Below are 25,680 nucleotides of genomic sequence, written 5' to 3' on the forward strand. Positions count from 1 at the left end.
GGGGTGGGGGTTCCCAGCCCCACGTTCTCTTTGTACACCACCTGTATGGTAACACAGCAGTGTAAAAAAGTATAAAAGACAGACCACATTTGAGGGAGGCAGAGCATCATAGTTAACTTGTATGCCTACTACATCCATTAGAAAGAGGGAAAAATTAGGAATTGCAGATCAGTTAACGGTTGTGATCAATCCAGGGAACACTTCTGAGCTCCTGAAAGGTCCTAGGGACACTTCAACACAGCAATAAAGCAGCAGAAGAATGGAATTAAGCAAAAAGAGGAAACAGCCATTTCTAAGAAAAAAAAATTTCACAAAAATAAAGGTTTTAAAAATTAAAGGCTGTGAAGTATTAAGTTACGATTATTAGAAAAATCTTTTACAATATTTGCATAAAATATAAGAACGATTGAATTTTAACAGCAGAAAGGGAGTGTCACTGTAAGTTAATTCCAGAGAGCAGAACGTGTTCAAGTGTTATGAAGTTCTTCTAAAATAAAGTTATAGGGAACATTGTTCTGGAGTTAGGGAAGTGTACCGAGCTAAAGATTTCCTGGTTGCGTTTGACCCTCTCCATCTCAGGGGTCACAGGCACTGGGGTTCCAATTCCCAGCCCCTCTCTGTACAACACCTGTGTGGCAACAGGGAGGGAGGGTTTGTTTGGTTTGGTTTGTGGGGTGTTTGTAAGGGAAAAAAAAGGGAAGGAGGAGGATGGGGCAAGGAGAGAGAGAGAGAAGAAAAGTAATTTAATATAGTGAAACGTCAAGGTACGAAAAATACAATTTTGTCATCCTTGTTCAAAGGCTAGCAGAAAAAAGTCAATCAAAATAATCAGCTAATGGCTAACGTTTTTGCAGTTCTGTCTCCTTCCACAGGGAAGTCAGTCTACTTACTTAAAGAAAAGACCTTAATGGTCAGCTTTCCCTCTAGATTGCTCCTCACAAGTATGAAAGAGAGAAGTGATGATCACAGAGACAATTAAATGTAGCACACAGAGTGTGGCTACGGTGGCTTCTCTGAACTGTCCTACGAATGTCAAGTCAGGTCTGAATTTTGCGCCTGTCGCGTCTGAGTCAAAATCAGCCCTAAGTCACTCCAATTAGAATAGAAATATACAACAAAGTTACGAAGTAGAGCACTTCAAATTGTGCATGGTGACTTGACTGGAACGTGCCAGAAAAGGAAGTAATTCTGGACAGAAATGCATTATGACAGTCATTTTCCCTTATTTGCACGATGTTCGCAATATTCACGTTACAGCGATACAAAGATGCTCCCAGGTTTTCTTACACAGACCTGTAGAATACAAGAAAGCATCCAACAAGCAAAAACACGCAAAGGCAGACACGCTCTGGCTTCATTAGTCTGCTTTGCTTCAGGAAGTGTTAAGAGCTCACTTTGGTTTTTGCACTGCACCAGCGTGGTGAGTCTGAAGAGCGTTAGAAGGATCAGCCTTGCTATGGAGGAGTGACCCACGCTGTCAGTGGGAAAAAGAAATAAGGCATTGCTTCACTGATTAAAGTAAATGAGGGTTGAATCTCACAGCTGGGATAATTTAATGGCAGTTACGCTAGACTGAGGAAAAAAATACAACACAAGGATAATGGCAAGTTTTAGTGACTCGATCAAGAAAGGGTTGTTCAAAGTTCATTAAAAAATAATATGGGGCAGTTAAAGGGACTGGATTTGCACTCTGAGTGGTGGGGTTTGCTGCATTTGGCTGTACCGAGCTAATGTTCTCTTGGTTGCGTTTGACTCTCTCCATTTCCGGAGTGACCGGGGTTGGGATGCCCATCCCTAAGCCCTCTTTGTATGACACCTATGAGGTACAAGAGAATTGCCACAAAAAAAAAAAAAAACAAAAAAAAAAAACCACCAAAAAAAACCACCAGCATTCAACAATTCAACACAGGCAAAATAATTAAATCTTGCTATTCTGTGAGTTATGTTTAGCGTTAGGGTCACTTTTTCATTAATCTCACACTTGTTCTAGAGGTGAATATTAAGAAAGTGGCTGATTATTCTGTAAATATGGCTACATATCCCAGGAGATGAAGGGTTAAGATAAAACAAACACGGAGAGGAACACCAGATTGTTTTCACAGCTCACAAAGGTTGTGGTTCTAAAAAGAAATGCACGTAAAGTTGTCAATCACTCCAAAAAGTTAAAGCACAAAAAGGTGGAAGAAGAATTGAGTTAAAAATACTGCCACAGAGAAGAAAGGAGCAGGTGAGATTTTAAATCACTGAAGAAAAAGGGAGTACATGTTAGGATGTTATGCAAAAAGGAACTGTTAACATCTTTTTCTTAAATACCGAGCTAATGTGTTCTTGATTGCGTCTGACTCTCTCTATTTCTGGAGTAACAGGTGTTGGGATACCTGTCCCCACCTCCTCTTTGTACAAGACCTGCAGAACACAAGCACCCAGAAAGATGAGATATGTCCCTTCCCTGATGCCTACAGAGCACCTGGATAGGTACTTTACCTGGTTAACAGATAAATACAATCTGGGACGTAAACATGCGCAACATTTCTTTTCCTGAGCGTACATTTAAGCAAAGTACCTAATGTCTACAGCTAGGTGCTTCAACACGCTGCAGTCAGTGGATTACTTCACTACATAGGACACACATTTGAATAATCTGCTCATCTGGGATAAAATATAGGTAGTTCTTGCTTTTCGTCTTAGTCTAGGAATAGTAACAGTACTACTTCTCAGGCAGTGAACGTTTCTGGAGCTTTGTTTGTCAGCAAACAGCTGAACTTAGTTGTGTAATCCATTTCAATCCCTACTTTCAGAAAATCAACATTTTCTTTTGTTACAAGTGAGAAATACCATTGAGCTTCAGCTCTCGTATTTCCCTATTTAACTTAACCTAGCCATGACAGAAGATGCTTGGGCTAAAACCTAATCATGCAGGAATACACTACAAATGCACTAGCAGTTCTTGAAAATTCATAAAATATTTGCAAACTGCCTTTCACTGCTTGATGGCATTGAAACAAGGAAAAAGGATACAGCAATAAAGGATACACAGAAAGGGAGAACAAATGATGTGACTTGAAGGTTAGAAAAATGAAGCATAGTTTGAAAAACCAACTGCTATGCACTAGTGAGCTGTAAAAATCAATACTAACTTGAAAAGCACAAGAGGGAAACGGCTTAACATAAGGAGTAGTAAATCATAAGATATTCATCCCATGTCAGCTCCTCCACATTGTATAGCAAACATCTGAGGTACCAATGATCACAAGACCGTGCTCTCCCTCAATACTGTATTCAGAGCTCAAAGTAAGGACATAGGAAATGATGGCTCAAGATCAGGAGAACAGGGTTTGATTATTAGAATCTACACTTAACGAGATATGGGAAGAACAGATACTTTTTCCATTTTTAACTGTTTTTTGTTTTTTTTTTTTTTACTACAAAAAGAGCCTCCAGTTTACTCTTTTCTTGCTGCTCCATTTCTTTTCAGAACAATAAGATCTCCTCTGTCTATTTGTTCATTTTATTTCTGCATTTAGAAAAGGTCACAGGAGCAACGCAGGGAAGTGACTTGACTCTAATGATTGCTGCAAAATTCAGATATTTTAACTTCCAGCTGCAGCAGATAGGGATCTAAGGGATCTGTTCTCCTTTCAACAAAAAAATACCCATAAACACTACCACAGACTGAAGGCTGAGCTCTGAGAGGTTATATAGAGGTAAGCAGAAAATATTGGCCACTACCGAGCTGATGTGCTTCTGCGTCTCCTTGACACGTTTCACTTCTGGGAGATCAGGAATCGGAGTTCCTTTTCCAATGCTCTCCTTGTACTTGATCTACAATGGCACAGACATTAGAAAAAATTAGAATTTATGTTAAAGCACATGGTACGGGTAAGAAATTGCATGAATAAAAAAGCACAGGGCACTTACACTTCACAAACTCACTGAAATTAAAGACGTATATATAATAATCTAAAATTTTTAGCCTAGTGGCCTTAAAATAGGCACCTATGTAGATACCGAAATAAGTTTCAATAAATTAAATAAATTTCAAGGAGGTGGAAAATTTAAAAGATCTCGCTGGCTTCAACATGAGCAGAAAGCAGAAGCAGGCTTCAACATGAGCAGTTAAAGCATTCCCACTGCCATTACAAGCAGGCTGCTGGGTGAGATTTCACTATGAATGACACTCTCATAAAAAAGGTTTTCTAAAAGCTGTTGTGAATGCCTTTCAACAGGTTCAGTACTATGTGGTCTTTCTAGCAGCGAAGCAGAATTCTGGATTTGTAAAGATCATCATATTCAACAGAGCTGAGGGTCATCATACAATATTTTAGCAATTCAAGTGTTTGATATCAGTGCTATTTTCATTTCTACTTTAGTATGACCAAGACAAGACAACAGTACCTTATGAGAACATATTCAACATAATACACATGAAACAAATGGCTGAAACGTTAATAGCTCGTACACAAAAATCACATCCGAATTTTTTAAAAAGCATGTAAAAAAAAAAAACCCAAATCTTGAAAGAAAAGAATGACACACAATTATTCCAATATTAGAGTATTACGGCTTTTTAAATATAAAAGTTTTACAAGACATGCTTTAGTAGGCTGCCCTAACATCCTCACAGGCAAGCCAACAAAGGACAGGCCAGATAGGTGCATGGCAAGCTGGGCTGAAATCTGGCTGAATGACCAGGCCCAGACCTCTTCCATCAGCAGCACGGGAGCCAGCTGGAGATCAGGGCACAGGGAGTGTGCCCCAGCGGTCCATACTGGGGCCAATGCTGTTTAACATTCATTCGCAACCTGCAGGCTGGGACAGAGGGCACTACCAGCTCGCTTACAAATGGCACAGAACTAGGAGGAGTGGCTGATCAACTTTGAGGTTGTGCTGGCATCCAGAGGGACACTGACAGGCTGGAGAAAGGGGCTGACAGGAAACTCACGAAGGACATGGGGAAGTGCAAAGTCCTGCACCTGGGGAGGAGTAGTCCCAAGCACCAGAACATACTGGGGGCTGGCTGACTGGGAAGCACTTTGGCAGAGAAAGACCCTGGTGACCTGGTGGACAACACGCTGACCATGAGCCAGCAATGCACCCTTGTGGCAAGGAAGGACAACAGACCCTGGCCTGCACTAGGAAGAGCACTGCCAGCAAGTCGAGGGAGGTGATCCTTCCCCTCAGCACTGCTGAGGTCACACCTGGAGTGCTGTAACCAGTTTCTGGGCTCCTAGTACAAGAGAGACATGGGCTTACTGGATGGAGACCAGTACAAGGCCACTGAGATGATGAAGGGACTGGGTATGAGATGAGGCTTAGAGGGCTGGGACTCTTCAACCAGTAGGACAGGAGACTCAGGAGGAACTAATATCAATAGGCAAAAATACCTGGAAGGAGGGAAGGAAAACAAGGGAGCAACTCTTCTCAGCAGTGCCCAGTGACAGGATGAGCAGTAATGGGCACAAGTTAAAAAACAGGAAGTTCTATCTGAACACAGCAAAACATTTTGTTAACGGTGAGGCTGGTCAGACACCAGAGCAGGTTTCCCAGAGAGGCTGTGGAGTTCTTTTGAATATCTAAAGTCCTCTGAGATACTAAAAACTCAGCGCAGTGCTGGATAACGTGCCCTAGCTGAACTCTACTGAGCAAGGGAGTTGGAGGAGATGATGTCAAGAAGGTGCCTTCCAACCTAACCAATTATTTGATTCTCCTATAAATAAACTGTGTTTGGGATGAGATTAAAAATATGACAAGTGCTTTCAGGTTTTAGAAATTGATTGTAAGTAACAAATTGAATATTAATCGTTAGAAGGATTATTAAGTCACAAGAATAGGCAAAACTTTCAGAAAGTAACCCTTAGCTGAATGGATTATTGCCAAACCACAGTTAGCAACATTTAAAGAAGTGAGAGGGGAAAAGAATATTGCTTTAAGTTGAATTAGCACCTGTAGAGTATTAAAAATCAATTGGTTTGTACCGAGCTAATTGCATCCTGGGTTCTTTTAACTCTCTGCATCTCTGGCGTCTTTTCAATAGTAGTTCCAGTTCCAATATCTTCTTTATATAAAATCTTAACATTTAGAATCAAGACAACAAGGTTAAGCATTCAAAACACAACATTATTTCTCCTTGAGAGAGAATACAGTTTCATGACAGTGATTTGCACGCAACAGTGCAGCATGAAAGCAAACAGGGAGGACCACCTTCAGTCACTGCCTTATTGCCTACTTCAGGCCTCGTTTACCATGAGTGCCATTTGTGCAAAAACAGGGCTGATCATTTATATTTGTAGTCATGCATTTTAATTAGAATATCAACATTTTAAACTCCTTTTAGGAACGAAAAGCTAGAACAAATACTAGTTTAGTTTGTTCTTGTTCCAATTTGTTTCGGGATGTTTCACACAAATTCCTTCCACCCATTAGGCTAATGGTGCCAGTGGCAAAATGATACAGCAGACAATAGGCACTTCATGGTAACACATGGCATGTGAAACATATCAGGCAGACAGTTCACTTTCCACTGAAAGAAAAAAGTTGAAATACAACAAGACTGCACTACTTACATGGCAACAGAACAAAAGAAAGGTGGACACTGGTAACATTTTAAGCACAGGGATGGTTGTTGAGCTATAAGACAGCTAAATACATGTAAAAGACTGCAATCAGAGCACTCCATAAATGACAGTAGATAAAAAGGAGTAGCATAAATCAGCTAAATCTGCTTAGAACAAAACTCACTTTGTTGGGAAAAAAATCTTACACATATTTAAACAGGTGAAGAACGTAAGTATCTATGAAGAAGAGCCTAAAATAATTACTGTATTAAACACATCAAACTGTGAGGTATTTTTTCTTTGGAATAAGCACTGAAAACAGAAAAAGAACTATACCGAGCTGAAATTCTTCTGGTTTTCTTTCACGCGCAGCATTTCTGGAGTATCTTGTACAACCGTAACTTTTCCTTTACTGTTCTGTAGGTCCCACTGATACTGAAGCTGTTGAAAAAAGTTGCAGCAAGAGGTCAAATGTTGATTTTATGCCATAAAAATTTACTCACAGAGCTTTTTTTTTGAAGCTAAGAGATGTATTTTCAGCTACGCCTTTTAAGGTGTTCATTTTAACTCCACCATTAGTGATATGAGGACATACAGTTATAAATATTTCGACTTAAATTTGTAAAAGGAGATCAACTACATTCATCAAAAATCTTGAAAGGTGCCAGACTGCAGCACCTTTCTCAACAATTAAAAATTGCAAGCCAGAAGGAGGAGAAATTGTCCATGTTCCTGACCATACAATCTTGCATTTATTCCCATCTAACAACTTCTGTAACTATCATTCTTCATTATTAGAAAAGGAATTGTCAAAACATGGCAGAAAGAATTCTTGTTCCAAGAAGGTCAGAGCCTCATTTTGATCCTCTGTGTAAGAGGGCTGCTGTATACATTGGGGAGCACATGGATGGGGATTGCTGAGAATAGAAAGGCAGTCTAGAAGGGATTTCAGTGTGGAATTTGGACCTTATTAAGTGACAAAAAAAGCTGTACATTTTTTTTAAATTATTTGATAGTAACAATATTTATTGTGTATACATGTACCGTGCTAAAGTTCTTTTGGTTCTCACGGACTCTTTGCATTTCTGGTGTGTCTGCTACAGGCACGTAGTATGGCATGGTCCTCTCTGCATCTTCCTTGTACTTTTTCTGATACAAAATACAAAACATACGTTATTAGTATAAAAGAACTAATAAACAGCCTGTCTTTACTTACTGTTGCATAATGCCCATCTCTACGGAAACGTGAGCGCTTCTGTTTCAGATACACCTCTGTGCAGGATTCATTTTAAGCATTTAAAATTATTAAGGGGTTGGAAAATTCAGCTAAACTTACTGAAAACAAAAATAGCTTTGGTACTGCAAAAACAATAGAAAATATTGCTCCATTTTAAACAGCTTTAAAATAAATTAATTTCAATATCGAATTGTAAGAGTTGCCACGTCACCGTTCTACCAACATTTGCTTTTCTGGTGTATCTCCTGGACGCTGTGACAGGTGGTTATTTAGGTGCTCCTGATCAGTACCTGCTCAAGGTTCCCACATGAACAATGATTGTATCTCTTCACTCAAGGTACCTGGCTTGAAAGGTTTTTGACCTGCTGGGCATGAATGATCTCTGGAGTATCGACAACACTGGTGTAGTTGGCCTTCTCCATTTCTGCCAGCTGTTTGTATTTGATCTGTTAGGGAAAGCTCACATTTAGATGCCTTCATCGTATCTTAGCAATGACTTGCATTCAAAAACAACAACAAAACAACAACAAACCACTATTGTTTTCTTTAAAGAAAGACATCAGCTGTAATAAACGAGGCATTCATACAGACCTGGCTAGCAATGTCAGTGGCATTCTTTGCTCTCACAAAATCGGGTGTCTCCAAAGCCAGTTCTGATAGACCTTTTCCTTTGATTTCTAATTCCAAGGCTTTTTTGTACTCTTTCTGCAGATGAAGGCAATAAAGAGATATTTTACTGAGGTGAATGCAACCCCCCAATTTGAAATTGGCAATTTCAGATATCTTCATGATCACACCACAAAACAGGACTATTTACTAATAGAAGCGTACAATTAAATATACATACGATGCCATTAAAGTGTGTACTTAACAACTTTAATATTGAGAACAAACAGCCCAACTGAGATCTTCCAGCAAGGTCTAAAAGATGCAATTTGTATAGATCAGTATAATTCCTCTCTCTTTATGCCAACTCTGCCAAATCTCTCTGAATATGTCTGTGATGTTGGGTGGTTATAAAATGCAGGCTCTTTGAATAACTCAAAAATGCTTGCTGTAAGTACAAAACATTGTTGTCAGTCAGCAGGCTTATCTTAAGGGCGTATGTTAACAACTCATTAAATTAACACTAGTACGTTACTTTTTTCAGCTTCAGTCTGATGAGATTAAAGCCCTTAAAGTACCATCTAAGTTCATCCTATGAAAATAGTCACTGTTAAATGTTTATTATAGCGGTCCACCTTGTAAATAAATCAGGTTCAATTTGCATCTTCACTTTCTGCTGGCCACCCCTCTCCACTGGGTTGGGGAAGAGTCCACCTTGTCAGTCCCATAGCTGTGGACAGCTGGCTGCTCTGAGCCTGGCCTGGGCAGGGGGAACTGCCCACCAGCCTTGCTTCTGTTTTTGAGACACCTAGCAAGCGTTCCTCATTAAAAGGAGCTCTTTGCTTCACTAACCTTGCTCATCATACACATTCTTTTTTTTTTTTTCTGTCCACTCAGGAGTTTATAGGGAGTGACTACATACTGGTGTTACATGGCTATAAGCATTTATCACTCCAAGGCTGTTACCTCAGTTCAGATATTTCCAAACAGCTTTTGACATACCTCATTCAGGATCTGAGTTGCATTCTTTGCTCTTAACATGTCTGGAGTCTCCTCCAAAGCTGACAGTCCTTTACCTTTGACACCCTCCTCCAGATCCTTCCTGTATTCTTTCTATGGAAGAAAGAAAAGTACAAAGCCAGACTACAGAATAGTTCAGCGCTCTACAGCTGTATTGCAAAAATGAAAAAAAAAATCCAAAAGCTCCAAATTAAAGAAGGACTTTTTAAAACAGCAAAGAATATTTTATAGGGTTACAAAAGAGCCACTGCGATGGAACAGAGAGTAGTCATTATTGTTCAAGATAAATTGCAAGGGCACACATGTACACACACCACTACAGGACAGTTATGTTGAAGTATGTCAGAAAGGGACACGGTAAACATGAACACAGTTAACAAAAAACAGTTAAGTGTCCACGACAAATTAGGTCACAACACAAAATATATGAAAACATGCTTAAAGTGAATGGTTAGGAAAAAAGAAAGTGGTGAAGAAGAAATGCTGCTGAGAATACTTAGTGGAATTATTTTACTTGTAAGAGGAAATAAACACAGAATAACTGCTACCTCGCTTGCTATTTTGGTTGCGTATTTGACATGTAATAAGGATGGTGTTATCTCCAAGCCAGTAAGGTTTCTGCCCTTAATGGACTCTTCAAAGTCCCTCTTATATTCTTTCTAATGAGAGTAAGGAGAAAAAAAGCAAAATAGCAAATATTTATTACATTATTCTTAATTACATGAAAAAACTTCTGGGAGAATGGAGAAGGAGCAGCAGTTCAGTATTAATGTCGCAGTGACAATCCTCTGCAGCCAGTGCTGCTGATAGCTAAAATAATAAATCCTCTTTTTATTCAGGTCCATTAAATAGCTCATTACTTCCAATGTAAATATAACCTGACACTATGTTTGTTGTTTTTTTTTCCTACATATTTGTATGTGCAGAGAAAACATTCAATGGAATCATTCAAACACAATGACTAAGGGCCTTGTACAAATTTTTCTCAACACGGATAAGCCTTCATCTGCAACAGAACAAGGCAATACTTCAAACAAACAAAAAATAACTGCCTCAGGAAATAGAACGACAGTGAAGAACACTGTGACAATGGAGACAAACAGGAAGGCAGTGGGTTTTTCAAACACAGAGTTCTCAGATGAAAAAGATAACCAGTATATTTTCTGTGGACTATGGTAACTGACATACATAACATGTTCCTGTTGCAAGAGTTTAAGTGAAGTGTATTTCATTCTGCATTTCTTCTAGACACTCAAAGCTTTGCTTAAGCTTAACCTACTGACAGCTTCTTGATGAGAAATTACAGAAAATATACACTTCAAAGTGACACAGGAAAACGTCATGATTCTTAAATAATATCTCATAGCCAACAGAAAGAAACGTGATAATTTTTCAAACTGTTGGCATACACGAGACACAAGTATAATTGCAAGTGAAAATCACTGTGAATGTTTAACTATAAAAAATAGATGTTAAAGTTCCTTTAGCCTATAAGTATTGATTTTAGCCTTACCTCACTCTGCATGAGCTGAGATTCCTTTGCAGTTAGGTATGTTGGAGTTTCAAAGTCCAGCATAGGTTTACCTTTTTCCTTCTCATACTTTTCTTTGTATTTCACCTAAGAAGAAAGGAAAACAGTTACCTTTCCAAATAATCAAATAACTAACTCTTCAGCTAGTATATGTCTACTGCGATCAACTGGTGAACTTCTGACACCAATCATCTTCCTGAAATACATATTATTGACCTTAAAATGGCATAAAATTCTAGTGACATATTTCCTGCTGCAGAGAATAAGCAGCATTAGCTCCGATTTCAAGAAACAACTGATGACAAGAAGGAAGACAGGAACTGTACAAAGCTAACCTGAAAGCACTCAAACTGCTCCTGACGATGGTTGAGTTCAGCCACGTTAATAGACTGCTGTAGTGTTAGTGGGAGGGGCTTGAGAAGATGCAACTTGGCATCTTCTTACCTAATTCTGTGCATATGTATCCAGTGAGTGAAATGTCCACCACGATTAATACATTTCTGCTTCACCTTACAGTATGCAGTCTTTAGGGTACCTATTTTCAAACTGCTGCACGAGGCAATGCTCTGTCTTTGAGAGAGCAATCTCAGTCTCTTACTAGAGTAACAAGTGGTTGCTCTTCCACTACATTTGGACTATGCTATAAACTGATGAACAGCCATTTTCTTATAGTCATCTGATAAGTAGTTTTTGCAGTTCCATGCCATTATTCTGCAGCAGAACACTATGTACAGCCCTTCATATTCGAGTAGTAACTTCTCTCTTGCTTTAGGGCCAATAAACACCTGGAAGAAGGAGGACTAAAGGACCAAATCAGAGGATAAAATTCTTCATTTGAGGGAAGAAGTGTCAACAGACACATCTAATAGCAGCAGTAGGTATTGTTTTCATTAAAGGAATTAGGTATGCAGAAAAATAAAGGCAGAGTTCTCCTTGGTATCACTTGAGACTAGAATGGACAAAGCAACTGAAAATTGCTCTCAGCAGCAATGTTTTTTTCAATTTTCAGTTTCTGTGATTATCAGGACTATTTTTCTACAGATGAAATCACCCCAGTAAAGATATTATACCGAGTATTAATACAGTATTTATGTTACCATGTAGGAAGATCCAGATAGAACAAGAATAAGTAATTTTGAGATCTACTCTAAAATGAAGAATTCATGTGGATATTTTGTACGTGTTCTAAACTTGCAAATGTACAAAAATTTCTCATTGACTTTCGTCCTCTCAAGAGTGCAGTGTTCATAAAACAGACAGGCACATAAATTTCTATACATCAGAGAACTTGCTAGGATGATTTCAGTGATGGAGACTTCAGAACTCAATGAGTATGGTTAATGAGAAACACGTGACCAACTTACGTGGCTCTGTAGTTCTGATGCCTCCCTTAGATGAACCTGTTCAAGATTATCTGGCACCAGATGGTAGTGACCCTTACTCTTCTCATATTGCTTCTTGTACTGGTACTGAAGGGAAGGTGTCAAAAATCATCTCAATAAAAAAAAAAATCCCTCAGCAAATCTACTTCTTAGGTCCAATCAAAGCAACACTTCAATGGAACATCAAAGAGAAATTAGAAATACAAAAAGCAAAACAAAAACAAGAAGTTTAACTCTCAGTATCGTATCATTTTTAAAGATGTGAGTTGTCTTTTTTGATCATTTTGATTGCAACAAAGATTTTTTCAAAACCAAGATTAAAAAAAAAGAAAAAGTAAACAAAAAAGAGAAAGGAAACAGAGCGGATACATAAAAAAGACTGTGCCAGGCAGTAATGATTCTCATATTTTCTCAATAAAATTTTCAAGTATTTTGTTAGAAGTAATTCTGTACCTCTACAGTGGGAGGATGTTAAACATAAAAATGAAATGAAAAATCAGAAAAAAAGTAGTTTTAAATATTGTAAGCAATAACAACAAAAAAAGAAAGAAGAAAACAGTCTCTGTTAGTGAGATGAGATCAGTTAAAATGTAATCAAGAAGGAATCCACTAAAAATGATTAGTGGATTTAAAATGCTAGCAGCTCTACAACTAATAAAGATTTCACTTCCAGAGGACAAATGTGAGAAAGTTGCTAGTTCACTAGGAAACAACCGTTAGAAAGTAGAGAAGAGATCACTACCAGGTGATGGCCCATGAACTATAACAAAGGGAGTAATCATTACAGAAATAATTAGCAGAGATCAGTTCAGACTGGAATCAGTAGGGATGGAAAAGTCAAATGGATCTTGGGTTAGTTAATGAGCTTACAGCACTGGCGAGTTGGCTTGTATTCAGGACATGGTTCATAATCAGCGACTCAGACATGTCTGTGACAGGCTTATGAAGTTTCTTTAGATCTGCTTTGTATTTCACCTGCGAATATGAAAAGAAACAAAATCAGTGAAGATGGAGGAAGCCTTTACCATAGAAAACTTGAAACTTTTAATGGAAACATACAAGTGAGCATACCTCACTAGCCATGTTGTGAGCATCTTTCATGGTCTTGTAGATTTTAGCCTCCTTTAAATCATACTTTGGCTTTTTACCCTTCTCTTTGGAAAAGTTCTCCTTGTATTTCACCTAAATGAAAAGAAAACAACAGGATATTATATCTGTTCTTGAGTATTCACCTGTTTGGCTGTGGAAGGCAAAGAGACACTAGTACATTCTGACTGTAAGCAGAAGAACAAAAATGCAGCAACCTGAAGGCATCCATTGGAATAAAAGTTATTTTAAAGATCACCTACTGTGGAAAGAAAATCTCCATCTGTATTTAGGAAACACCACTTTCAATCAATGCGCACATAAAGTCTCCTCATTGTAAAAATAGCAACAAACATAGTCAAGAGAAGTGCGTTGAGAAGATGCTTCTGACCCTCTGAGAGATGAAGAATTTCTCGTTCAATGGCAACTGTGCATACATATAAGACATCATACTTCACAAAGAGACAAAAACTGACAAAGCATAAAGAGTGTTGAAAATAAGCTTTTAACATATTTCTTGGAGAAACATAAGACACACCAGCATCGAAGACGGCAACATATCAAACACATAAATATATACTGTCAAGCACATACTGTGTTTGTATGAAACAAAGAGAGATAATAATGAACACATACAGAGGATTCTAGGAATTAGACCGGGCCAGGGGCTTAGTAGCACTTCCAAAACACATCAGATTAATATCAGCAAGGTAAACTGTATCAATGTAAATTATAATACTTCAGCAGACCCAGGCTGGAGGCCCATCAGCCAGGTTGATACGAATAGGAGTTTGGCTAGTGACTTCAATGAGGACAAGCCCTTCATTCATCATGACTCCTCCGTCCCTGCTGCTAAAGGGTAACTCCTCACTATTTCTTGTATATCTCCAAGAGGTTGTTTCATTAGGAACATTTTCATTTTAGTGAACGTATTTGCTGCCAGAGATTCACAAAATTGTTTCTGAGGAGTTACAGAAGACTGTAAGAAAAAACCTCAAAGAATTCATGACTGGCCTGCTTGAAAGCAGAATAAAATCACATTGTATAATCATATTTCACACTTCTGAATTCACTGGCATATTCTTGCCCATCCAGCACCATGCAGTTCATGCTCCATAGCACTGCTGCTCTTTCGCTTTGCAAAACATGCCAGCATTCAGATAAAGCACGCAGTGAAACAGGTAAATCCACAAATTACACAGCTGCTGTAAGAGGACAAATATCAACATTTTTGACATAAAAGGAATCAGTATTAGTTCTGACCTCACAAAATGGAAATAAACAACTATACAAGGATCTGTTAAGTTATGAAAGCTATGCAACATATGTTGAAGATCAGCCAAAGAGTTCACTGCTTTTATGCCCAGAAGAAATGTTACTGAAAGTTCTGTACGAAACTGAAAGCAAGCATGCCAGACAGTTGAAATACAACCCAAAAAAAGATAGGTGGATAAAGAAGCTGCTTTAAAAAGAAGCTTCACAAAGAAGACACAACATCTCATAAAGAATAAACTTGTGAGAAGAAACGCCCAAGAGAAAAACAAAGTGAAAGATTACGCCAACTGGTACTTGCCCCCTTACTACCTCTAAAACAGCTAATTTGCTCTCAGGATCAAAACAATCTCATTAAAGCAAGTTTATAAGACTAAGAGGAGAGCTGGCTAGCCTTGGAGCAAAAGCATGGGAAAGGAGGAGGAGCTCATTATCTCTGAATGGGAACCAACATCAGTTCTTCTTTTTCCTGTGGTTCAGTCGTTCCAGACGAGGTGCCAGTCTAGGGGTCCTCAGTACTAACAGAATGATTCTTGCTTTTCCTAACAAGCACGGTGGCTGTCATTGAAGCATTCAACACTTATGGGCAGTAGTTGTGGCTAGATACGGAAAAACATAATCCTCCTTTTTCATTTGCAAGTACAAGTGCAAAACTGAACTGGCACAGATCTGCAGCTGCACTTCAAAACTGCCACGCAGCCATAGTTCTTCTGTCTTCCAAAGTTTTTGAGATGGCAAGAAATGTAAGAAAATATGTGCCCTCAGATCACTACAATGTACACTTGTCAGAGACCCTAGGGCTTATTTAGTCATACACCATTATGCCACTCCAGAGCAATGTAACAGAGTAGTTTAAATAAAAGTATGAACAGAATTGCTAAAACAAAATTTTAATGTGAATATTCAGCATATGGAATGACCATTCACTTAAAATAACCTGCACCATTGTTCAGGTTTGGCATAAACATTTCTGGTTTTCTTACGGCCTTGGGAAAACCAGCTCAAGCTTACATTGCTGCTTTTAGGATTCTGGGGTGAAAGAGGTGAGCTTCCACACTGCATGAGTGCACTGGAGCTTCTATTAAAAACAACGAAGTTTCAAAACCATCATCAAGGGCAGAGTAACGTTTCAAGCCTCAAGAGGTGTTTCTGAAAGAGACATTCCCCATGCACACAACTCCCATGCACAGTCTTTCCAAAGGGGAAAAAAAGGCACATCTAAATAAGCAGTCTCAACATTCAACACCTTTGACAGAAGACGACCCAGTGCAACTGGTGGATCACAGATCCTTCAGCAACATGGAGTTGTAAGTACACAAGAAAGAGACAGATGCATAAAAATGGCATTCCCAGTCATGTCACTTAAAATTATCTTACATGACTACTTAGCATATTAGCTTTCTTAAATGTTCTCATCCATGGTGTATCATAAGATGCAGCTCCATGCCCTCTCATATGCCGCTTGAGGTATTCCGCCTATAACGCGTAGCAAGAGAGCAAGATCAGAAATGCAAATAATTACATGATGGAAGCATGAAGCAGTAAGAAAGAACCAAGTAGAACTGAGGTCCTGGTGGGAGAAAACTATCACAGAAAAGCATGTGCTTCAGACTAGCTGGAGAACATGACCATTGCAAAAGAGTACACAAGCTTCTGTTAATACAGCATACCATACCAACTCCAAAATACCAAGGCACAAAATAGAAGGAAAGTGGCTGAAAGAAACTGCATGTTCATCACATGAGAGATGACTGTGAAGTGTTAGGTAAAAGGCTGCTTCTTTTAAAGCTAGTACCCGGAAACAAGGAGAGGGGAGAAGAGAGCGTGACTAACATGTCAGACTTAGTATTGTACACAAGTGCTTCTTTTCATTTCCTTTTTTCATACAGGTGAATAATCAATATATCAATATATATTTCACCCCTGGAGATAAAACATGTACTACAAACTCTAGACTTTTGCAAAAAACAGTTTCCAATACCAGCAACCCTTCATTTCAGACATCTCTTTTTTGACAGCAATCAGCTGGCTTTTAGAGGTAATGATGATCTTCAGCTTTAATCTTTAGAACAGACCCAGGCAACCAAAAATTAGGGTCTAATAGAGTCTTGCAAGAAGGCCAGTTAACTCCTTGCATATCAACTCTTCTCAGCATTTCACAGAATGTATACATTCCTGATATTTATGCAGAAATCTGTATATTTCTGTATTTTAACTTTCCACACGCCATCAAAATTTGAGACTAGACAGCGAAGAATTATAAATGTCACTTTCAAGAAGATGGAGACATACAAAGATTTTAGAAATGACAGAATAAAATACAGAGAAATTAAATGCCCCATCTCCTCACTTCCTCTCTCCTGCCTGTACAGAGGGATTGCTTCTGCTCCTATGATGTTAGCAGAGTTCTAGCATCTGGGCACAATTCACTGCCAGGCCAGTCTTTGCAAAAGTGACTGGGTACACTTGAGGAGAGTCACATACATTGAATGGATATAAAGGACTATAAGAAAGTGGTGAATCACATCTGACATCACAGCAAGCAGAAACAGACTCTCAGTTCAATGTTTGTTTAACCTCACATTGGGATGTACTTTATACTTGAACATGTTCCTTTTAAAATATTCCCTTATTCTTTAATCTAGAAATAATTCTAGTTAAAATATTATTCTAGAAGTTAATATTATGTCTCTTCTCTCAGTACTTCCAACTTTCACAGCTCTGTGTTATTACCTGACTAGTCAGCTTGGACACCTCCTTTGCCAGTTCAATATCTGGACGTCCCAGCATGGTTACACCAAGGCCAGCTTCTCCACGCTTTTTATATTCAATCTAACAAAGAAAAAAAAATATATATGTATAGATGAGTACTAATGAAACACTCTTTTGATTGTTTTACTGATATGGTTTTAATAGTAAAATTAGTGCTATAAAAATTATAAAGAAGATTTTAAAAAACACTCACATCACTAATTAACTTAGCAGCCTGAGTTGCTTTCTTAATATCTGGCCGATCTGCAATAGGCGTGTAGTGGAGTTTTGACTTGGCATCTTTCTTGTACTCAATCTAATCCACGATGACAGACAAAGGAAAAAAGATTACTGAATTTTGTTCATGAGGAAAATACCTAATAAAGATGTAGCGATTATGCTGGGAAAGCATATGGGATTTTTTAAAAAACAATTTTACAAAGAATCGATTTGGGAATCTGTTTTTTCAAGTGGTCAAATTGCACAAGAAACAAGCATGCACAATTCTATCTGTGTTGGAAGGAATGAAATAAGTTATTACATACATGTGCTTTGTGTTAGATTACTTCATGTTATTAACTATAAATATGATTTTCAAAGGAATTCTTTATTTCAGTGCAATTTTACATCTGCAAAAATTTGCAGCTTTGTCCTTCAGAATTATACCTGAACATGGAGGCTAGGAGAAATCCAGAAGTGTGAATTTTTGTTTTGTCAGGTGACTTTGATTTAATTTTCTTACACAAACCACTTAATTCATGAAAACACAAAACAAACTTACTGTACTCTGTTTTTTAGCAACTTCCATCGCATGTTTCACTTCAGGGGGCTCCAGCATGATAGAATAATTAGACTTGCCTTTCTCCTTCACAAACTGCTTTTTATAGTTTGTCTATGAAGAACAAAAAGGGCCATGAGTGACTTTTTTTTTTTTTTTTTAACTTCACAAGGAGGTAAATGCTACTGAAACTTCAAACAAGTTTATTGAAGCTGTTAAGACAGATGAAATGCAGTTCCTCAAGTCTCAAACATAAAGGCTGCTGTGTATTTGTTGTAATCAACATTTTACATTACATAAACTTGCTATTTAGAGGATCTTTGTTCAAACTGCGTTCTATTAAAAACGAAACCCCAATTAAGGACACCCATTCATTTGCACTCAAGTCTGTTGCTTTTCTCCAGAGTATTTCAACAGATATTGCAATAGCTCCTACAAATCCAAACTGTAGCAATTTATCTTTGCTGAATCCTTGAGCATTTCATGATAAGACATAAATATGAAACAGTCTCATCAATTATAGGTACCAGCTAGTAATCTCACAGCAAATTGGTATTGCAGAAGTTACTTACATCACTGACGTGCTTGGTCACCTCTTTCACGTGAGCAGTGTCTCTTGTCTCAGGTAGGGTTGTGTAAGAACCACGTGGCAGCTGTTTCTTGCTGTGTTCTTTGTATTTGTTCTGAAAGCATAGGAGAAGAAATGGTAAAAAAAAAACCAATATACACACACACCCCCTCACCCAATGTTTAAAGGATATACATGAACATGAATAAATAACTTCCAAATGTGTTACCTCAGATACTAGAGAGCTGACATTCTTAGCCTGGAGGATCTGAGGTGTATCTGGAACAACCAGGCATGTTCCTCGAGCTTTGTTGTGCTTCTCTTTGTATTTTATCTAGCAAGGGGAAAACATATCATTTTAAGCAATGTTTTGTGATGTCTTCCAAAGAGATTACTGTTGTTCTGACTGCTTTTTAGTGCAAAAGTTGCAGATAATTTTGTATTTTGATGTTTTCCAAGACAAATTTGTTCCAGTCTCCATATTCCTATAGCTCTCGACTGGAATGTTATTAATATGTGAAATGTATTAATTCAATACATTTCTAATAATTCTTAAAGATACATTGCATTAAGGAGAAGTTAGACCTGGTAGCTGATTTGTTTTTCTGTTTTCTCCAGGCAACATTTTCATTTCAGTAAGATTAATCCATAGATAAGAAAAGCTCTAGCATATTCAGGCAATGTTAAATTTAAATATTTATTTCATTTCAAAGACCATAAATTTGTCCAGTGACATTTACAAGATCAAATTTATTCAGATTCTGCTAATTTGTCATTGAAATAAATAAATTAAATAACTGATACCAAGAACAACTTTTCAAACCTTCATTCTTAATCCAGTCACGCTGCCAATAAAGTAGTTTTGTAGTAAGTTCAAGAAGAATCAAAAAGTGAATGCTCAAGTACTTACATCACTTGACAAGATGGCATTGTTTAAAGCCAATACTGTGTTCTTATCATCTGTGACAGAGAGTTTGCATCCCTTTAGGAATTCTCGGTCCAGTTTGTATTCGTACTGCAGAAATTAACAACAAAAGATTAGGAAAAAAGGAAAAGAATCCCAGATCTACCACATTTTTTAATCATGAAAAGGAAAAATGTGGGGAAGGGGAATATTCAGATTGTTCTGACTTTCTTACATCACTCTGTTGCAGAGATGACTTGGCTGCTTGAACAAAGTCAGGCCTATCAGCAATCCAGTGCCAGTGAGCCTTGGCTGCTTCGTATTTCTTCTTATAATCCAGCTGTTCACAGGTAAACACGAAGAAAAAAATAAAAACTTAATGTTGCGCACTTGACAGACGAAATTCATATAAATGCAAATTCTCTTTCAGTTCGGATCAGTTAATAAGAGGAGATGTATGAAATTACATTTAGACCAGATTAGGGCTTTACTCTGAATTATGTTCAATCCTGGAGAAATCCAGTTACTGTAGTTAATCAACTGCCGGGTCAATAAAGTTACATGAATGACTGAAATGATGTTTTAATTTGAGGAAGGTGAGTGCTTTCAGTTCTTTGCTTATTGCAGTGGATGTTGGGCCGCCAATAATAAAAAACAAATGAGAATTTCTCATTAAGCTCTCACTTTGTCTACACGAACATTATTACAAAGAATTTCAGGAACAGTTTTGACTCTGCCAAAAATAAAGAAAGGGCAAAGATAGAAGAATAATAGATGTGTGACATACAAGAAATCTCAGGTGAACTCAAGAACTTGCAAGAATGAGTACTTCAGTATGAAATGCATTAACATACATTTAATTCAAGCTGCATAAGAACTAGAAGGAATGTCCAAGCTCAAAGAATTCCAATAGAATTTCAAATAATTTCCCCTGGTCACCATTGCTAGTCTCAACCACTGCCCATAACAGAATTACAGTACTGATCAAACCGAACTCACATTGCTGTTCAGCTTGTAAGCGTGCCTTGGAGTCTTTATATGAACTGAATCTGCAACAACATTGCAGTGGGATTTATTCCTCTCATACAATTCCTTGTATTTCAGCTAAAGAAAGAAAAAAATAAAAAAAGTTTACAAAGATAATAACACATAAAATCTACCAACTTCAACAAGAAAAGCAGCAAAATATTAAAACCACAATATTAAAAATTGCTCCTGTAAAGATAAACTCTTAACAGAAAAAAGAAATTACATCAATACAACATCGTATCAACCATTCGCTGGGAAGAGGGGACCTCATCAATGAATGGATAACATACGAGGTAGGACTCACCGTGAAGCAGACTAAGATCTAACAAAACCTACACTGAACAGTAATTCTGTCTGCTTCTACATTACTGTACTCAATAGAACTGCATTAAAGAAATCTGTCTTCTTATGGGCACACTCAATGTTTTCCAAAAATCCCTTTAAAGATTCTGAAATGTAGCACTTATTTCGGAACCAAGCAATGTGTTTCAATTCACAGATCGCTTTTGAAAATCTTTGTTTATTATCCCTTATGTGGATTAGATACCAAATCCAGCTTTTGAATTTTATTATGCATTGTGGGCTACTCTATCCCAGTAAAAACGTTCTAAGAGCTACTGCAGAACCTGACATGAAAAAGAGTCCTGAACAATTTCAATTGTGATTTTTGGAAAAAGCATTATATACATTTGGAGTTTTATATGCAAACAAAATAAACACACTCTAATAAGAGGCAATTTTTATGACAGTTTTACACACGTTATAAATATTACTCATCAAATTAGAGAGTTAATTGTGTTTGTTTTTGATGATTTACTTACATCACTTATTCTGTCCTTGACTTTGCGCACGTGCAGCAGCATAGGTGTGTCATGAATTGTAGTATAGCCTTTAGGCTTCGCTTTGTTGTATTCCAACTTGTAAATAATCTGAAGATACAAATTAGAGATCATATTATTTCTTGACAGTCTTGGTGGCAATGGAAAAACATAAAACAAGATGAGAAACATTTTTTAAGTGACTACTGAAATTATTAATTATTTTCTAAGGGCAGAATTCAGGAAGGAAGTATATTCGTGAGGGGCTGACCACACTTACATCACTAATCTGTTTGTTGACTTTTGTAGTCCTTAAGTGTTCTGGAGTATCCACAACTGTGGTATACTTATCTTTCTTCTTTTCATAGTCCTTTTTGTACTGAACCTAGTGATTGGCAGAGAGACTATGTCAATCACACAAACCAAGAAAAAGCACCTTCAGGAGATACACGTTTATATTCACACAAGAAATTGCAAAATCCTTTCACCAAAGCCAATGAAAACTGAACATGCAAAACAAAACAAACTTTGCAAACCTCTTATTTGCCTTAGAGGCTATTTCCATGATTATTTTATATTTATTTCACTGAATCTAAAAACTTCACGCCTATGTCCATGACTGAGTTAATAAAGAAACCAGTGATTTTTTGAATTCACAGTGGAATGAGATCATGTTTTAAAATATTCATCAGAACCAAGAGAAATGTAAAACATCTTACACAACAGAAGATAAAAGCATCCACTGAAGAGTCATAATGCCAGGCTACTTTACAGTCACTGGCAGCAGAATCTGTACTTAAATAATTTCTTAACGATTATCTTGTCTTACTCAGCACTCTGAATAGCATTCAGAGAATTCAGTGAGAATAGACTATACACCAAGAATGGTAATCCACTGTAGATAGCCTCAGAGCAGGTGGAAGAGGTTTTGGAAGAGGTTGGAAGACATTTTTAAAAAGGAAATGTCATGCTTTACCTTGCATCAGAAAATAAAACCATGCTTTTAAACAGGACTGACAAAATATCAAAAATTATATACAAACAAACAAAAAAATAACGTCCACTCAGATGAACATCCAGGTCAGGCAGAGTGCTATTTTTTTCCTTCAAACATGCTCAGACTTACCTGCAAGGAGTTCTTAATGAGGTAATAAATAGATATCCACTGATCAATTGAATAAAAGTGTCTAGTAATGGCCCTCGGTTCCATAATGCTAACGGACTTTATTAAGTGTGCCTATAGTGACATCCCCCTCACCGTCATGTAATTGGTTTCTATTATTGCATTTCTGGCATATAATTTATACATTATATGCCAATTCCATGTAGCCCAGTGAGGAGACGTGCTTGCCATTGAAAATAGCAAGGTTACTGCAAGCAGATCTTAGTTCTGAGCAAATATAAATATGTATCAGTTACTCAATGAATCACCTTTTCATCCAACAGTTACAACAAATTCCTGTTGCACAGGAACGCAGATTAAACGAAGACAGAATACAGAAAATTACTTCTTCACAATAATATCAGAATCATTTAAAGGCATTCTTTTATATCATCAGAAATGTTAATACCTAAGGTTCTTTTCCTGTATGAATACATGAATCATACTCTCTGCATTCAACACAAATGATGAAAGGAGAGAGTATTTTTGTCTATAAACTCTTACTGTGTCACTGAATGAGGGCTGTTATGCTAGCCTTATTTAAAGGAGTTGCAAGTCCCCAGCACAGGCTGCCCAGAGCTGTGGTGCCCCATCCCTGGAGGAGCCCCAGGCCATGGATGGGCCCTGGGCAGCCTGAACTGGGGGGCAGCCAGCCCATGGCAGGGGTGGGGCTGGGGGCTGTGAGGTCTCTTCCAACCCAACCATTCAGTGATTCTATGATCCTTAATGCATGGCAAATTGCTCTTTATGTAAGCATGAAAGGAAGAAAAGGAGGCAAGATCAGCCTAAGCTAGGTTCAAGCCCCAGTAAATGCTTTTTCAGATGGTCTGGGTTTTAAACTATTTTATCATAGGCAGCGTTAAGCACGTGGACAAAACTTTGGCGTCTGACATCTGTGGAAACCCAGAGAACTCACAAGCATTAAAAGATCAAGCAACTAAATTGAATAACTAATGTCCCCTACAGCAGCAGTTCTTCATATTACCTGGCTCCATAAGTATGAGTTGTAGAGTGCTGTCAGGATATCTGGCCTCAGAATTTCATTACACCCTTGTTTCAGGAGCATCTTGGCAAAGGATTTATAACTGTTCTGTTCATGCAAATGGCAACGAAGCACAAAAGAGACTTGTGAACACCATAAACAATAAGACAGCTCTAGATCCCTGACACCTTGAGAGTGGAGAGATTTAGGCACAGTACTGTATGTATTCATTCAGATGTGCATACAATTTACATCTATCTAATTTAGGGTATATATTGAAAGATTTGCTTATAATCTCATTAAGGAAATTATAAGAATATTTTTGGGAAGGCAAGAGTAAATTACAGATAAAGGTAAGGGCGCTCAAAAATTGAATATGCCACTGCTGCTTTATCTAGAGATAAGTAAGAAGACAATATTTATGGAAGCCACTGAAAGAGCTAATAAATAAATGCATGATACAACATGCATTTTTTAAAAACCTCTCCAGTGACTTCAACAGGCATTAGATTGGAAATTAACTGAAGACGATGTCAATTGATGCACAATACATGAAAGTACATACAGTAGAGATTAGCTCACTCAAAAAGTGATAATCCTTTTTGGGTGGCAAAACTAAGACTATCTGATCTGAGCTAAAGACATCACAATATCACAGGTGAAACATCTGATACTGCCAGCTGTAAACATTTCACACAGACAGAGTAGCTGGGAGTGAACCAGGCACTTTCTGGCAGCTCTGGCAAGTGCTCCTACGGTACCTGACTGCTCAGTGTGGTCCCCCACTTGGCCAGGAGGTTCCTAGGATCATCCACAATAACGCTGTACCTATCTTTGAGCTTCTCATAGGCAGCTTTATATAATTTCTGCTCAGAATAGCATAACAAATTGTAACAAATTAAAAGAAGACAGTGAAGACACAGAGATCCTGAGATCACAACGGCATCACTTAAACCTCTTCATATGAAATATTCAAAAGCAAGGATTGAAGGTCGTATCCAAAATAGAAAATTTATTAAAAACAGAAAACAAAGCAAAGAATAAACAAACACGAAAAAAAATAGAAAAATACGCCCAAATAACATATGCATTTCTAAATTTCTACGGGAAGGCCTAACTTACAATTTAAGGACACCTCCGCCCTGTTCCTGTCACTCTTCAAGAAGCCATTTTATGACTTACTTTCTTCATGAAAAAGAGCTGCTGAAGCAACCCTGTATGGAGCTAGATTCTTGATTTGAGTACAAAGAGAGCATGATGAGACGGAAGGGTGAATTACAGTTATATTATCGTCAGACTTGTTGTAAGCAAAAACTATAATCCTTCATCATGAAAACATCACTCACATAACAGAATACATTAAAGCAAGTTTCTTTCATTGTATGGGGGCCCTCTTGCTAAGATTTTTCTCTTCCATGTCTTTCATAATAATTTCTTCCTTATTTGAACTACCAAAGAATAGTGGGACTGAATATTAACAATCTTCCATAACAAATTCAGGTTCATTGCTTATCAGATTAAGTCTTAAATTGTAACAATGGTATCTGCAATGAACCAGATTGCTGGGTGGTTGTTTTATTTTGGTTGTTTTGTGTTGTTGCTTTTTGTCTGTCATAGTGGTTTGTATGCCAACTCTAAGCTGATAGGAATTCATCTAGAACAAAGATTTTCAGTGGTCTTTTTCCCATGAGCGTTCATTACTACTTCAAGCAACTAATTGGTGAATTTAATATTGCTAATATTTTAAGTTTATTGCTTCTTTAGCACTACAGGAGAAAACAACTAAGACTCAGAGAATTCAAGGCAGAATATGATAAATGAAATAGAGCTATGATTACTTTGGGCATAATACTATCTTAATACTATGATTATACTATACTCGTAATACTATGCTTGAATTCTCTCTACACCTTTTTCACATGGCAATCAACAATCAGTTTTTACTCAACAGCGTTACTCAGCAAGTAATATTATCAAGTTAGCAGCTCTTTGCTGGTCAG

At 37.6% G+C, this 25,680-nt stretch overlaps 1 protein-coding gene across 1 annotated transcript in view; it reads right to left on the bottom strand.

Annotated features, from left to right (window-relative positions):
• Positions 1-25,680, bottom strand: part of NEB (nebulin) — a 124,662-nt gene that overhangs the window by 15,017 nt on the left and 83,965 nt on the right. The window contains 27 exon segments of the mRNA XM_021399955.1: positions 536-628; positions 1,724-1,816; positions 2,314-2,406; positions 3,730-3,822; positions 5,976-6,068; positions 6,891-6,995; positions 7,599-7,703; positions 8,133-8,237; positions 8,383-8,496; positions 9,400-9,510; positions 9,966-10,076; positions 10,931-11,035; positions 12,313-12,417; positions 13,201-13,305; positions 13,402-13,512; positions 17,422-17,520; positions 17,654-17,755; positions 18,221-18,331; positions 18,790-18,900; positions 19,015-19,119; positions 19,696-19,800; positions 19,925-20,029; positions 20,689-20,793; positions 21,540-21,647; positions 21,817-21,921; positions 23,684-23,788; positions 24,442-24,546. Of these exon segments, the coding sequence (XP_021255630.1) occupies positions 536-628; positions 1,724-1,816; positions 2,314-2,406; positions 3,730-3,822; positions 5,976-6,068; positions 6,891-6,995; positions 7,599-7,703; positions 8,133-8,237; positions 8,383-8,496; positions 9,400-9,510; positions 9,966-10,076; positions 10,931-11,035; positions 12,313-12,417; positions 13,201-13,305; positions 13,402-13,512; positions 17,422-17,520; positions 17,654-17,755; positions 18,221-18,331; positions 18,790-18,900; positions 19,015-19,119; positions 19,696-19,800; positions 19,925-20,029; positions 20,689-20,793; positions 21,540-21,647; positions 21,817-21,921; positions 23,684-23,788; positions 24,442-24,546 (2,808 nt within the window).

The sequence above is a fragment of the Numida meleagris genome, chromosome 5 (genome assembly GCF_002078875.1).
Source record: "Numida meleagris isolate 19003 breed g44 Domestic line chromosome 5, NumMel1.0, whole genome shotgun sequence".
In the NCBI taxonomy this organism is placed as follows: domain Eukaryota; kingdom Metazoa; phylum Chordata; class Aves; order Galliformes; family Numididae; genus Numida; species Numida meleagris.